The following is a 17,117-nucleotide window of genomic DNA, read 5'->3' on the forward strand; positions in this document are numbered from 1 at the left end:
TAGTTTATAATGGATTATTACAGTATATGCCAAAAAATGCGATTTAGGATACATATTTTGTTTATAATACATTGTTCATTTCATACGTATTTCCTGTTACTCAGTGTTTTTCTTGCCAAATACTTTTGTCAATTTGTCATCCTTTCACTGAATCACATATTGTGTTGGCTGTTTTATTCAGAATAATTTTGGTAAAGCTATTTAAGACATTCAATAAGAAATTGAGTTTCATCCATTTTTTTATATGTTTGCATCATTTTGGTTTTGCTTTTTGAAAGATTGAGATCTGAGACAAACACTCTCAGTTCTTATTAACATGCAAATATTAATCAAGTCATATATTAGAGGTTTAGGGGATTTAGGGAGGGTTAGGTTTCAACTTCCTGAAGAGCCAGCACTCGTTTTTGCTGCATAAAGAGCCTGGCTGGCCCTGGACAAAGTATAGTAAATGTGGTGAGATTTCTCCAAGGTCTTATAGAATTGTGCATTGTACAGGGCCAGTCTCTTCAGAGTGAATATTGAAGCAACAGAATTAAAACTCTCCTACAATTTTACCAGACTAAGTTTTGTTATATAATTATAAAAAATTATATATTGATACACACACACACACACGCATTTATCATTACCCGAATAAACTGCTTCTTAACAGTCTATAGTGTGCGTTTTCCTTAGGTCAGGGCCAGTAACATGTTTTAAAAGGCCCTATGCAAAAATATTTACTGGTCACATCAATCATTGCATGAAATAAGCTACACAATATACCATATAATTTTTCACCTTTAAATTCACAATTCCTTTTTTTGTAAAAAAAGAAAAAGAAGAAAAGAGAGCGAAAGAGAACAAAACTTATACATTTTAAGTTTTGTTCTGTTTTAAGAATAATTACTGAATCTATAAAATTAATAGATCACTAAATGCATGAATAAGTAACTTGATTTTTTCAGTATGGTTAACAACATAAATTAAATTCCTCAGTGCGATCTCTTCTAGTAAGTGGAGCTGAGGGTAATACTTCATATTGCAAATTAAACACAACAGCACAGCAGTGACTTACAATTATTTTGCATAATTAAAAACATTTATCTTGTTATTCAGTTAATTATAGATTTGTCTCTGTTGGAATACAGCAATAACCTGTCTTTATAGCACTGTTTTCTAAAAGCATACTGTATTAAGGAGGATTCATTAAAAGGACATATCAATGGGTTCATATATTTTACCACTAAAATACCCATTCAGCAGTATTTTAATGACCACAGGAATTTGTCATTCAATTATGATTTAATAAAATGCATTTCTGCTCTACTGGTTTGCAATAACAGTGAATTATTCCTAATTCTGCCACCACACTGGGGGCATTTATTATTTTTGTTGTAAATTATTTTTATATAAAATATTTATTAAAACACAAAAATATGTAAGTTAAAAAGTATGATTTTTTTTGGTTACATTACAAAATCTCTGTGGAGACTTATCTTTAATTATGGAAAAATAATCAAACATATATTTCAGAGAATTTAAATTAACAGGACAGTTAAGGGTACTGTTCCACTTACTCTGGTGAATATTTTATAGTTATAGAGACATCTTATGATATTTGAATACTCAATCCCTGTCCATAAATATTTTTTTTTTCAGGGAAGGCTTAGATCTAGCCTTAAACAAGACAGAATAAGTGGGACATGTTGAAGTTCATTGGCAGCAATACATAAACAAATAAATAAAATACTTTTTATAAGTCTCAGGGTGGCTGCCTTAGAGTGCCACATATCAAAATACTATGTCTAAATGAAGACTCTCAGGCTATCATTGGTATCAATTCATTTCAACAATTTATAACAACGTGCATAGCAACAACATGTTTTTTGCATGTTTGTGACACATATTCAGGGCCAGATTAAGACAGGGGCCTCGCGCCAGCCCGGGTTGCCACACGTTCCGGATTGCCAGGGACAGTTCCGCAATGCATTGCCCCAGAATTGAAACGCCATCTTTTCTGACGCGGAGGAGAGAGAGGGGTGCCGAGCAACCGTTCGGCACCCCTCAGTCTCTTCTGCAAGGCCTCTAGCTGGATCGCAGTGCCAATATGTAATGCTGATTCTGGCACTCAGCAGAGTGCACCGCGGCAGAGCAGGGAGACAGAGGCCTCGCGCTCTCACCTCGGGACTTCTGGAAGATAAGTGAACTACTAAAGGGGGAGAGGGTAGACAGTGAGAAGGGAGGGAGAGGGGGTAGATGTCAGAAGGGAGGGAGAGGGTGTAGATAGTGAAAAGGGAGGGAGAGGGGGTAGATAGTGAGAAGGGAGGGAGAGGGGGTAGACAGTGAGAAAGAGGGTAGTAAGAGTATTGAAATAAAGAGTGAAAATGAGTGAGATAATGAATGAATTAGTGTGTGGATGAATTATCTGAATGAGTGAGAGTATGAATGAATGTGTGGATGAATTGTGTGAATGCGTGAGAGTATGAATTTATGTGTGGATGAATTGTGTGAATGAGTGAGAGTATGGATTAATGTGTGGATTAATTGTCTGAATGAGTGAGAATAAATGAATTAATGAATCTGATAAAATGAGAAAATATAAAGATGTAGTAGGTATATTAAAATGAACATTTGTCAAGTGAATTATGCCCAATTCGATATTACTGGGGGCCTCACAGTACCTATAGCCCAGGGGCCTACAATGTCTTAATCCGGCCCTGCACATATTTCCTTGAACATTGACACAATTTTGACATAATAGTATATAGGTACTATATATTAAATGTGGCATGATCAACCAATCCTTTGTGAGTAATGCGGCAGATTAACTTAATTGATATGTTTAGTATAAATTAATATATAATTTAACTGGAGGTATTCATGACTATACAATGCATTTTTTTTATATTTTTACACCAATGTCTCAACAGTAGTTATTTTGCATCTTAGGTCGGCCTGTCACTAAATTCACTCACAAAGACTTTTTTCCTTACATAGTGACCTAAAAACCTCTCCATGTTTCAATGTGATAGATAAAAACCCTATTATAGATAATCTTGTATCAGCTGAAACAGAGATAACTACTTTTCCTGCTTCTCAGTTCTATTTTTTTTTCCAGATGCTGATGCTAACAAACCTTTGCAGGAGGACTGAAAATAACTTTTCCTACATAATATTTAAACAGTGAAATTACAGGTCAAAGCAGTGTGGTATATGTTATTTTAAATAGAGTAACTAAAGGGAAAGTGACACATTCATGATTGTCTGAAATTCTAATTCTTTTGCCTTACATACAACATATCAATACAATACTAAAAGCAGAAATTGAGAAAACTTGACATTGATTAGATAAATTGCAGATATTGTTGCCAAACTGAAAAGGGGGGAAAAGACCTTGTTACAGAGTATTAGTAATTGGGCCCAAGTTGGCACAAATTTGCATTAGGCCATCACATTCACAAAGGTTTGCACTCTAATGGAGTTGCCGTGTAAATAACATAAGAAAAATAGAACATATCTACATAAAATAATGAATCATATACACAAATACACCATGCAGGTAGGCAAATAGAATGATTCAATTCTTAATAGAAACACTCCACCAACAACCAGCGTAACATGAAAGCGTAAAAGGTTATTTTTAGGTTGATACATGTATATAGCATTAATATTTCCCTCCAGGAATCGTATTCTAGTCATTGTTATTTATTTTGGTCTTGGTGGTAATTAAGTAAAAACATATATGTAAAAAGTGTAATTTAACACTAAAATACCAAACTTCAAAAATTAGTTTAAGTTGATTATTATATCTAAGCTACTTTACCTCAAATTAGTATTCATAATTACATTGCATGCAGTCTTCAAACCAGGTGTTTCAACTAAGCCACAGCTGTTATGAAGTCACTTAGAAGATGGACAATAGCATATGAAGTCACTTAGAAGATGGCCAATAGCATATCAACAATTAATATCACCCTACTATGGTATTAGGTTGCATACTGCATAATCTGTAGCCACTACTAATCTGTTACACAAATTCACATTGGTCCTTTATGACTGCAAGTCATACATGGTTTTGTAAGTTTTTCACTAGTCTGAGATATGAGAATGCCAGTGTACATTGAGAACATATTTAGATATATACATATCCCAGAAAAGATACCGGTCATGCATTAGTTCTTATGTTCAAGGAGGGATTTACCAAAAATATTGTCTAGTTGTAGAATGTTTAATAAGGCCATGTAAGATAAAATGCATTGGTCTGTGATTAAAATAATGCTGCACATGTTTGTGAATGATCTGCATGGTTGATACATGTGGAGGATGAAGTCCCACAGAAATCCAACAAAAAAGAGACATATGGAAACAATGTTTATAGGGTTATGTAGATACATCTGGTGTCAATGATATCAATGGGATTGTGTTTAATTCACTAAGTAATATTTTTTTTTATATTAAACAGTAGACAGATTCGTATGTATTGCAATTTAAGCTAATTTTGACAACTTTGGCAATTCATATAAACCCCTCAAAAATTAGGAGGGACCCTTCCGTTGCTCAAAAAAGTCTTCTTCCTTTGTCTACTTCTCTGTGGACAACTGAAGATTGCCTCCCAGTGAACGTCCTCAAAATGGAGGCGCCTCTGGGCAATCGGGGGAGAGTGTGTGCCTGGAAGCTCTGTGATTTTGAGGAAGTTTACATAAGGTCATGTCCATGGAGAAGCGGACAGAGAAAGAAGATAGAAAAACAAGAAGATATGAAAGAAGAGGAAGATGCAAGAAAAGAAGCGAAGCTGTGCAGCACAGAGACGGTAACACGAAAACGGACGGTGGAGAAGGAAGGGAGACATCCGAGAGAGCATTAATGAGAGCGTGAAAGATCATGACAGAGTAAATAAGCGTGAATGACAATGAATTTTGTTTCCAAATGGAAAAAAAAATATTTTCATCTCAAAATAATTGGACCAAAAACAAAACCAAAAATTAGTCTGAATCACTTTTGGTCCATTTGCACAAGTCTATTGTGCTAAAGTTTAAAAATACATTTTAAAAAGTTGCATTCATTACCGGAGATCATTACATTAATCACTTAACATTTCCATTATTTTAATTAAGTAAATATGCTCTACAATTGATAACATATTCTCATCTCTTAACTGCTTCTTTCATCTGATAATGCATAAATAATAACAGAGAAAACTATTTATTGATCTTCCAAGCTAGATTCAAACAGAGGGGGGAAATAAGAAGCTAATTGGATTCATCATATTTATTAAAATATATCAATAAAATAGATTAAATTCCAAACCCTATAGTTTGATCATCAACAGCAATAAGCAACTTACTGTAGTAATAGAAGAGGACATAAGGAAGATGATGAAACAGGAATACATGATGTTAAGATGGCTGCTCCCATGTAATATATATGTACATATAGTTACATAGTTACATAGGCTGCAAAAAGACTTGCGTCCATCAAGTTCAGCCTGTTCAGTGCAGTGAAAAAGTATTCATTTTTATACGAGAAAAAACACAGCTATGAAATGATCATTTCATTTATTGAAGGTAGAGTTAATCAAGACTTATATCACCCATGTGAAAAAGTAATTTCCCCCCTAAACCTAAACCTAATAACTGGCAGGAACAACTGCAATCAAACCCACAGTGGTTTTCCAAGCATGACACAGCATCTCAAGCATGGGCACATGGGCAGATCCCGACCAGTAAATCATGCGGGGGAACGATAATGAAGAAAGGGCCGCAGGAATCCCCCCCAATAGAAACGCCGTACGGCACCCAAGTGGAGGAGAGAGAGGGGCGCGGAGCGGTTGCTCATGAAAGAGTTTTCAGCAACCGCTCGGCGCTCCTCTCTCTCCTCTGCTCCCTGCCGCCACCCCCCTCAGCGCTGCTCTGACTGCAGTGGTGGGAGCGCAAGGCCTCTGTCCTGGTGCAGGCACTTCACGCTGAGCACCGGAATATGACATCATATTCCAGAGCTCAGCAGTGAAGCTGCTCGCACCATGGCAGAGCAGCGACACACCACATGCTCCTACCACAGGACTTCAGCGCGGTAAGTGAACTACAAAAGGGGGTAGGGAGAGGGTATACAGGGAGGAGGGGGTAGATAGTGAGAAAAGGGGGTAGATAGAAAGAGTCAGTAGATAGTGAGAGGGGGTAGATAGATGAGGTAGATAGTGAGAAGGGGGAGATGAGGTAGATAGTAAGAAGGGGAAGAGTGGGTAGATAGTGAAATGGGGTACCAAGACTGCACAGACAGGGTGTTTATGGGACAAAGACGGCACAGGGCGGACTGTTTGGGGACAAAGATGGCTCACGCTGGACTGTTTAGGGACAAAAATGGCTCATGCTGGGCTGTTTGGGGACAAAGTTGCCTCAATCTGGACTGTCATTTGTTTGTGTAATCTGGGTGCTGGTAAGGTTCTATGTGGGGAATGTGGATGCCACGGCTGGCCTTTGGGGTATGCAACCTGTGATCTATGCCTGTAATTTAGGCGGTTTTATCTATACCTTTAATGCTAAGTTTTAATGTGAATTCCAGTTGATTTATCACACGTAAACTCAGCATTAAAAGGTATAGATAAACCTCCTTAATTACAGGCATAGATCACAGGTTGCACACCCAAAACCAGATTACACACACACACATATTACAGCCCAGCCTGAGCCAACTTTGTCCCCAAACAGCCCACCCTTTGCCATCTTTGTCCCATAAACACTGTGCATGTGCCATCTTTGCCTTTCCTCAAATCACTTAAACATCCATGATATACACAAACACTTACACACTCACTCATTCACTTTCATTCACACCAATCATTTACACATATTCGCATTCTCACAAATCATTCAAGCAATTCATCCGCACATTAATTCATTATCTCATTCACTCACTCACTCTATTTATTTCAATATTCTTATTATCCCATTTCTCACTATCTATTCCCCTTTTCACTATCTACCCCTTTCTCCCTTCTCATTATCTACCCCCTCTCTTCCCTTCTCACTGTCTATCCCCTCTCCCACTTCTCACCCTTCTCACTGATTATCACCTCTCACACTTCTTACCCTTCTCACTATCCCCCCTCTCCCCCCTCTCACTGCCTACCCCCTCTGCTCCTTCTCACTGTCTACACCCTCTCCCCACTTCTCATTATCTACCCTCCCCCTTTGCCCTTCACTTACCCTGTTGCAGGAGTCCTTCGGTGGGAGTGCGAGGCCTCTGTCTCCCTGCTCTGCTGCGGGCTAGATGCCTCATAGAGGAGTGAGGGGCACCGAGTAATTGCTGAAAACTTCATGAGCGACTGCTCGGCGCCCCTCTCCTCCACGGAAAAAAAAAAAAACAAAAAAACAGTGTCTCAATCCAGGTCAACCCTATGGCGACCCTGCTGCCATGTCGCCCTCTGGCCGGCCGCGTATCTATATATATATATATATATATATATAGCTTACATTTCATTACGTGTGATTATTTAGTGCATATTTAGATTTAGAATGTACGAGTAGTGAAGAATGACAACCAAATATCAGTATTTTGATGATGGTAAATACGATACATTCAATGAATTTGTTATTCATGCAAATTTCACCATAGCACTATTTACTGCAGAAAACAAAAAAATGTTTTAAAAACTATTTTTGCCATTTCAATGATATATTTGATTGAATAGATATGATTATGAATATATATATATATATATATATATATATATATATATATATATATATATTCATAATGGAACATATATTTTTTCTCAATTCATCAAGGAAATACCCTATATTCTGTTACTTTGTTATCATTTTTTGTTATTTGCCTTCTCTAGAAATAAACTTGAATTCTGGTCATGTACATTAATATGCTCTTGGTACCAAGCAAATACTAATGCTGCAGGAACCGAAAACTTTTAAAATACTTTTTGATTTATTTTGCTCTTGAATAACTGCATACTTATAAGGAAAACTGTTTTATTATATTGTAACTATTTTTTTCAGCTGGAGTAATGACCTGCAAAGTTCAGTATATTAGTTTGCAACATATCATTGCAAACTATTGTTAGATGTAAACAAAGTAATATATCTCGATTAATAGAAAAGAAAAAGCAAATAATATTTATTTGTTACAATGCAACAGCATTTCTACTATAGCCTCATAGCTACATTTTTTTTAGAAACTAATCTTAAAGAATAGCCATTAATCTTGTGTGTGAGGACCACTGAAAGTTTTTTACTCAAACTTTGCAATTTTTACCGCATTTTTAGCTTCACTGTAGGATGTCAAATGTAAAATAAAATGCTCTACCTTTTTCGTAAAGTAAATGTATAAGAAACACTATGGTACATGGTATATGTCCACCAAGGTTCACCTAAGTAATAAAGAAAAAAAAAAAGCATCCCCGAACCTAATAAAATGACTGTGGATGTCATGTACACACTTTTCAATGTGTTTTCTGTAGTGCAATACAGTGTATTATAATATTTTCAAGCACTGTTTACAACAGTGAATGGAGAATATTATAAAATGTAAATAAAATATACTTTCTAAACTTGCAACATCTGGGAATAAGTACTGGAATAATTTTAACATTAGGATTTAAATCATATTTAAGCTGTCTGATTTTGTTTTAACATATTGTGATTTGGTTAAAAAAATAATACTTAAATTGGAATGGTGTATATATATATATATATATATATATATATATATATAATTTATTGTTAGAGATCTAGGGGACACCATCCATTTTTGTGTTATTTATTTTAAATCTCACTTTAAAAAAAAAAGTGCTATGGTTCTAGCAAGTTACAATTTATAATTGCAATTTTCAGGGGTTGCCAAATCTGAAAGTAGCTTGTTTTTTTAACCCCTTAACGACAAAGCCCGTACATGTGAAGTTTGGACTTCAGCCCAAGTTATGGGAATTTGCAGATGAAAACATTGTTTAGTCAAAAGGCCTTTTCAACTAATGACCTGGAGCATACTTTTGTGCACTCAGAAACCTTGGGGTCCTATGACCTGGGGGATAGAGAGCTGATGTTCTTAAAGCAGGCCACTGTGATGCTGCATGAGGATTAGGGTCTAGTGAAAGCTGAGGAGTACAAATAAACATCTAGCTAGGTTAGATGTGACCACTCGATGTGACTACAAAAAATTATCCCCTCAGTTGGGCTACACAAGTAATCTTTCTTAATGCTGCTACGACAGTGGTGCTCTCGATTAGTAATCTATCTATCTATCTATCAATCTATCTATCTGTCTATCTCCCTCTCTCTATCTACCTTTTGCCCACTTGTTACAACATTATTGTATTTAAACAAGCTCCCATTTTCTCATTCACAAGATATTTTAGTAATTGCTTACCTGACTCACAGGCAAATGTCTTTGAAGTCTCATCATAAAAGATAATTGCTACCGCATGCTTCTTAGTCTCTCGAGGCAGTCTTGTTATAGTTTTGATGTTGTGCAGTTCTGTTACCTTGAAAGAAAAAAAAAATTTATGTTTGTTTCCTGTAAGACTCAAAAACCCATCTAAGTTATGATGTCAAAACCCTTTGTCAAATTAAATAAGTTCTTATAATATATGGTTATATTTCTGAATGCAATATAGTTTTTATTTCTAGTGCTGCCATTATCATTTACTGTTTCATTACGCACAAAACATGAATAAGGAAATCTTGTTAGAATAATATGATTATATTTTTTAAGTCAGAAGCTTAAATAAGCCATTAAAATATTTTAATAACAACTAATAATGGCAAAAATATATAGCTTTGAAATGGTTCTATAATGTGGGGTTATGTTTCGTTAATTTTTGATAACATTACCACATTGCTTTAATAAACCACTCTTATCATATGGTTTGTTACAAAATCTTCATTAAAATTTTCCTTCACCCCCATACTTTGGATATGTGAGGTAATTTTCAGGAATTTCATTCTCCCCTTCTTGCACGTCTGCATCTCTGGTCCATATTATTATTATTATTATTATTAGGAACATGGATCATCAGCCACCGCCACGGAGGAGAGGGAGACCCCCCCCTCCGTCAGCCAGCAGCCTCAGCTGCTGCCACTGAGGAGATGACGACCTCCCTCCGCCAGTCAGCAGCCTCAGCCACTGCCACGGAGGAGGAGGAGACCCCCCTCCGTCAGCCAGCAGCCTCAGCTTCCACCATGGAGGAGAGGGAGACCTCCCCCGCTTGCCTGCAGCCTCAGCCACCGTCACGGAGGAGAGGGTGGTAAGACCCAGTACTGCAGGCTTGTTCCTGTTATTCTGACCTCTGGATTCCTGACCCTGGCTTGCTTATCGTTTATTGTGACCTATGGTACCCTGACCTCGGCTTGACCTTGATCCAGTCTGCTCCCTGTGTTCTACCTGCATTAGTGTCTCCAACCTCGCTGTGCGTGACAGAATGTATGCATTCTTTACTTTAGCACAAATACTTGAATACTTTTTTCAGTATAATCAGATCATTGATAAATAAATTAAAAATAATAGGTCCAAAGGAGAGACCCTTACGGTACTCCACCTAAAATTTTCATCCAACTGAAAATGTTACATTAACTCTCTATAGTCTGTCTTTCAACTAATCCTCCCTCCAAATACACATTCTTTCCCCCAATCATATGTGTTTTCATTTATATAGAAACCTATTGAGTGGTGAAATATCAAGTCTTTGCAAATTCCAGACCACATTCACTTCAGTCTGTTTGTCTTTTTTATTATTATTATTATTATTATCTTTTATTTATATAGCGCCAACAATTTACGCAGCGCTTAATACAATACATAAGTTCAAGGGGTATGACAAGACGAGAATTGACAGACTAAGACAAACCGATACATTAGGTGGAGAGAGCCCTACTCGCAAGCTTACAATCTTGAGGGAATGGGGTGACACACATAAGGCCCAGAGAAAGGGTGAGAGGTAGTGCGGGGGGTATCAGTGACGGGTGAGAGGTAGTGTGGGGGGTATAAGGCACAGAGAAAGGTTGAGAGGTAGTGTGGTGGTTGTCTCAATGACAAGGAAGTTCTAGCAGCTAAGGTGGAATGCTTCTCTGAAGAAGTGGGTTTTGGGATTTTTGTTGACTGTTGGGAGGGAGGGTGAAAGCTGAAAGTTCAGTAGAAGTAGATTCCAGAGATATGGGGCAGCTCGAGTGAAATCTTGTCGACGGGAAAAGGAAGAGGTGATAAGTGAGGAGGAGAGCCTTTGTTAGGGAACAGTTAAGGACTGTTTGTATGGTGACGTACTGCTCCATAAAAGGCAAGTTGGTTTGACATGACCTGGCTACTCATAAGATTTTAATCATTATTTCAAATGAAAGTATATAAAAACTATAAATCTAACTATAAATGCATATTAAGTGGCATCAGTAAAAATATGTACATACATAATAAATTTGTACCTTGTGAAATGTCCTAAAATATGCAGCTTTCTCATCTGGAAACTTTTCTAGTCTTCTTGGGCCTTTACTTGAAGCCTTCTTAAAAACTAGCCAACAGCGTCTATAAATCTGGAAAAAAAGGTAAATATTTATATTATAACCAAACTATTGTTAGGCATTTATCACTTTTGTGTAAGGACATGACAAATATTTCACAATATTAAAAAAAGTTGTTGTAATAATTGGATTATTCCATATTTATGGATCTTAAAATAGTTTCTATAATTAAATGACACACACAGTAATTGCATCACCATTGCAGTGCAGCATGTAATATATTTTATGTTTGCTTATAAATATTTCCTTGATGAAAACCATGCTGCATGAACATCCTCTATATATAGGCATGCCAGTTTGTTCTACTAGGTTTCCTGTGAGTCACTAAACATTATTGGATAACATAATAAGGGTACCTTCAACATTTATTTGATTTTTATTATTGTATTAAATTAAAATATAGCAACTAATACAGTGAAATATATTTGTAATTATGACAGCTAATTTGAGGCTTCCATTTGTTTACGGCAATAAACTAGGAGTTCACTTACTAATCTGTTTAAATATACAGTCATTTATTATCGGCATATACTGTACACATAGTTAAATGTATATTTCCATTATAGCGCTTTGGTAGGGTCATATTAAACAGTAGTGTAGTGGGTAATAGGTAAGGATGACAAAGAAATAAGAACTTTAGACTACTGCCAAAAGAAACTATAACATTGCATATACAGTATAAAGAAGGTGCATTGATATTATTTAAAAACATTACTTTCTGTATGAACAACACCTGGATTTTATGTATACTCAACGTACTTGATATTTGTGTTTAACTTTTTTTTTAATATTTTGTTATTTTAAAAAAAAATCATGCACGAACATTTTAAGCCTTTACCAAAATGTTACTGAATATGTTCGATGGACAGGTTTAGTTGTGTGGAGTCAATATCAATTTAATTTAAGGATCTTCTGGGTATTTTTTTTTTCCTTCACTGAATGAAGCTGTTTATTGCAGCACCCTGGAGAGCAATGTCATGTCTTCACCCCCGGAGGAGAGCTACCTGTTAGAAATGACAAGGTTCTTAGGACCTGTTATAACGCGGGTAATTAAATAATGCATTTAGTCTAGTTAGTCAGTGAGAGGATTTAAACATTCATGGGATTGGCGTTTGAATATAAAGAATATAAATCCAGGTTAAGGTTTGTGACTTTGCAGCAGAAGTAGTGGACAGACTAGATGGCTGATAAAAACAGTTCCAAACTTTTAATTCTTTCTACAAACTCAAAACGGTTCTATTTAAAACATTAAGCTTTTCGTGTTTTACATAGAAGTGCTTTGGTCCAATTCCGAAAATATTGTTCTAGTACATTTCTAGAAAAAAACAATGCAACAATATTTATTCTTCATCTAACTGTGCACAGTCTTTTTATTAAAAGAATAAAACAGTGCTTTCAGATGTTGCACGTGTATTAAATGTTTCCATGGTGTAAACCGAAATGAAATGAATGTGCGTATTAAAAAACAAATCTGAGAAAAAAAATCAAGAAATCACTTTAATTTAATTTTACATGCAAGTTTCTTTTATGTTATTGGATCAAAAAATAATTTCTCCATAACACATGTGGATTACTCATATATATTTTAAGAATGATCCAGGACTCGTAATAGAAATATACAAACAGTTGACTAATTGTAAGCTTTAGTTAAAGGCTAATTCTATATTAGCGTTATTAAGATTCTTACTAACATATTGGACTTATTTTAACTTGAGCCAATAAAAAATAATGATCATTTGCTGTTACTATGACAACTTGATAATGAGCCAGCTGGCTCACCCATTACTGTTGGATCATTCATTGGAGGATGACAGATACTCATCCTTAGCCAAACTTTTTAACCTATTAGGCAAGAATCCCACTGGCACTGAAATCCTATGAGTCTACTGCAATCTCTAAAAACTAAAGCTTTTATTTCACTTGGCTGTAACATGGACTGCAGTGATATGAATTTGTATGATAAATTACATGGGTTTCTAAGGTAGCAGGGAAAGCAGATGTTTTTCTATTTTTGTTTCCGCTGTGATATTAAGCTTAAGTGGAAAAAAAATATACCAAGGTGGTGTTCTTTAATGTCAGAAGAAATAATGAGCTGCTTAGGACAAATTAATTTTGTTCTGCTCTAAGGGAACACACCATACCTAAGAAACATAATTTAATATTTTTGTCAACTGGCAGTTCCCAGCAGGAGCAGTTTTAGGGCCAGTAACATGTAGGGAGCCTCATCTCCAGCACGAATGATGACTCTAATTACATCAATTAAAGAAGACAATACTCAAATTCAGAACTTATACCCTCGACATAATGTATGATAATTATATACACTCTCTTACTTGCATATGCACATCTTTTGTCTCTGTTGACCCCCATAAGCATATATATAAGTCAGCAGTCTGTTTCTCTACCCCATTCTACCTTAGACTCTCTCCAACTTAATCTTATTATAATTTCTCATTAAAACTCCATTTATTCTCTCCTACTACATTATTTCGTATGAACTTTATCCCAGAATCACACTAACCCTCACAAAACAACTTGCAGATTCACTAATTTACGAGTTGTTTATGGGGGCATGCAAGTGTCTGTAACTTAAAATGTAGTGAATGTCGGGCAAAATAGAGGTCCCCCTATTAACCAAGTAGAAGTGCACAGGATGGGGTAATTAATTAAAGGGCTCACATCTTAGTGAATATATATCTGTGTATGTTTGTCTTAATCTTAGCCATGTCTGTATTGGCATAAGTGCATTTTGTTTAGGCTGCAGTGTTCTGTACAGTGCAGGGCTATTATCGCTCTTAACCCACATTGACATATAGTTATGGCACTGAATTCAGCATTTCTAAGAATAGTAGTCAGCTTTGCTCTAAGTTTATAGTCATATTTAACAGGTGCATGTAGAATATACAGCAGCATTTTGAAACAGTCCAGTTCTCATGCTTTAGCAATTGTTGTCAGCAGAAGATGAAATCTATCTTCTATCATATTATGGGTCTCCATACCTTTTACAGCAGCTGTTGTCAGTAAAGCACAGGGGTGTTGTAGGCTTTTGATTGTTCCCAGCAGCACTTTGGACTGCGCAACCTGTACAGATATGCTTTGCTTTATGACTGAGAAGCTCGCATTATATTCCCAATTAAAACTACAATAACTTGTTTTTCCTCTGCTGCATACAAGTGAGTGCATTTATGCACAAGAGGGTTAACCTCGCTAAAAAAAAAGTCTAATGAGAAAGGCAAAAAATTTTTTTTTTAGGTAAATCCAAGCTAGGGTTTAACCCATGTCAATCAGCTACATGTAATTAACATTACTGTAACATGTATGCAGTTGCATTATTCTTGCAATACCCATAGGTGCCAATGTTTATCTCAGGCCAAACAAAAGCAATACTGCTGTATTGGCTGCAGAGAACCTAGTAATATGTTCCGACATAACTTACTTACATCATTCCTTCCTTGAAACATGGAAAAACATTAATGAGGTATTGGTAATGATTGCTTCAGTAGGTATCAACAACAATGTCTAAACCAGTCAGTTTATACATTTAATAAACTGACTATTCCAGAATCACTTTTTAGATTGTGTTAGTTAACTGCACCCTTAAACCTTGCAGAAGGGGAAATCTGTACTGCAGAGGACATTTCTCAACAATATATAATTACACAACTTTCAATGATTATCTCTTCTGTATACAGCATGATCCCTACATACTAATAACTACCTATTTAAACCCGCATCTGTTTTTCTTCTTTGCAAGCCTATAACTTGACGTATCTAATCCTTTTACTACTTATTAGAAAACATATCACATACTATTACACACAAACTATTATGAGAATAGTATCTATTTAAGAACTCAATGTTTATAACAATCAAATGGAATTGTTGTGACTTACTACCTTTTATCAATACATTTTCTAAATCCAAAGTTCCAATCTTTAAATTTCTAATTGAAGCATAATAATTCATTACATGGATGTGACATGTCATGGTAATTCAAAATCATGTATAATAGGATAATTAAATTTTACTTGCATGCAACATTAAAAACATATTTTTATCTTCACAAAGTACATCACTGTCTATTAACATGAGTCAGACAGTGACAAAGGGATGAATGCTACTTCTAGTTTGACCTAATTATCAAATGACATTTGAATGACAGGACCTCCAATTGTTCTGCAAAATAATAAAATATTAACTTCTTAAGGTAAATGATGATGTTGTCTTTGCATACCATGTATTGGTATGGAGTGTGCTTCTTATTTCCCGTTAAATTCCTTGCTTTAAAGTGAATAGTCCTATGGCATCCCAGACAATCATTGAATTTTATGGGTGTTTGGAAATATTGCGCATGGCTGGTGCAATAGAAAAAAGGACAATCTGATAAGGAATCACTTTATTAAAATAAACTACCATATTTGCCCGATTATAAGAAAAGATTTTTTCCTGAAAAATATCCCTCGTCTTATATTTGAGCTTGTCTTCTAATCAGACCTCAAATAGAGGTCTGATTACAAGACTAAGATCCAGATCCCCCGCAGCACTGCAGGGGACCAGGATCTTTTCTCCCCGGCACTTCCTCTGGGGGCTTCTATGACGGAGCGCCGGGCATCACATGACTTTCCATCATTGAAGCCCCGGCAGCAGCGGAGGTTGTCTGTTGGTGGAGCACCGGAAGGTCATGTGATGCCGGCGCTCAGTCATAGAAGCCCCGGCAGAAGAACTGGCAACCAGCAGCGGAGGTCTGCATCACACAGACCTCCCCCAGCTGCCACACTAGACACCAGGGAGTCTTAACACGGGTCATGAGTAAAGAGATGCACTGGTAAGTCGGGTGGAGGCAGAGTGGCATATAGGTGGTGAAAAGGCATATCAGGGGGGCAAATAGGGGGTTAAATGCATGTCAGGGAAGCAGAGTGGCATTTATGGGTGTATAAGGCATATCTGAGAGGCAGAGTGGCAAATAGGGGATTAAAAGGCATATCTGGGGGCAGAGTTGCTTATTAGGGAGGCAGAGTGGCATATAGGGGTATAAACCATATCTGGGGGCAGAGTTGCATATAGGGGTATAAGGCATATCTGGTGGCAAAGTGGCATATCAGGGAGGCAGAGTGGCATATAAGGGGGTATAAGGCATGTCTGGGGGGCAGATGTGCATAACTGAGGCAGAGTGGCAAACAGAAATAAAAACAAAAAAAAAACATTTTTCAATACTAGATTTTATGAAATGTAAAAAAACAGTTTACATGTGAATTAATATTTACTAGTAAAACTTTTTTCCTATAGGGTAGTCTTAGATTCAGGCTTTTTCATTTTTTTCCTAAATTAATATTCAAATTTTGGGGGGTCGTCTTATAATATAATCAGGGTCATCTTCTAATTGAGCAAATACGGTAGGTACAATACAGAAAGACATTTGAACTTTTGGAGTATGAAAATACTCTCTAAATAATCTGTAGTAAAAATATTGTAAAAAAAAAATAAAAAAAAGACCCTAACATTTTGCATCAAACTGTAAAGCACTTGAGAGTAGCGTTAAACTTGCTCCTTTGTGGAACTTCTGTACAATGATGTTGCCCCAGTTTAGATATAGCGAACCACAATAAAATAATAAGTATC

The 17,117-nt window shown here is 36.2% G+C and overlaps 1 protein-coding gene across 1 annotated transcript in view; it reads right to left on the minus strand.

The window, feature by feature from the left end:
• Nucleotides 1-17,117, minus strand: part of DOK6 (docking protein 6) — a 192,906-nt gene that overhangs the window by 127,538 nt on the left and 48,251 nt on the right. Inside the window, exons 2-3 of the mRNA XM_053468201.1 lie at nt 11,403-11,510; nt 9,358-9,472 (exon numbers count right to left, since the gene is read on the minus strand). Coding sequence (XP_053324176.1) covers nt 9,358-9,472; nt 11,403-11,510 — 223 coding nt within the window. The remainder of the gene's footprint in view (nt 1-9,357; nt 9,473-11,402; nt 11,511-17,117) is intronic.

The sequence above is a fragment of the Spea bombifrons genome, chromosome 5 (assembly GCF_027358695.1).
Source record: "Spea bombifrons isolate aSpeBom1 chromosome 5, aSpeBom1.2.pri, whole genome shotgun sequence".
NCBI classification, from domain to species: Eukaryota; Metazoa; Chordata; class Amphibia; order Anura; family Pelobatidae; genus Spea; species Spea bombifrons.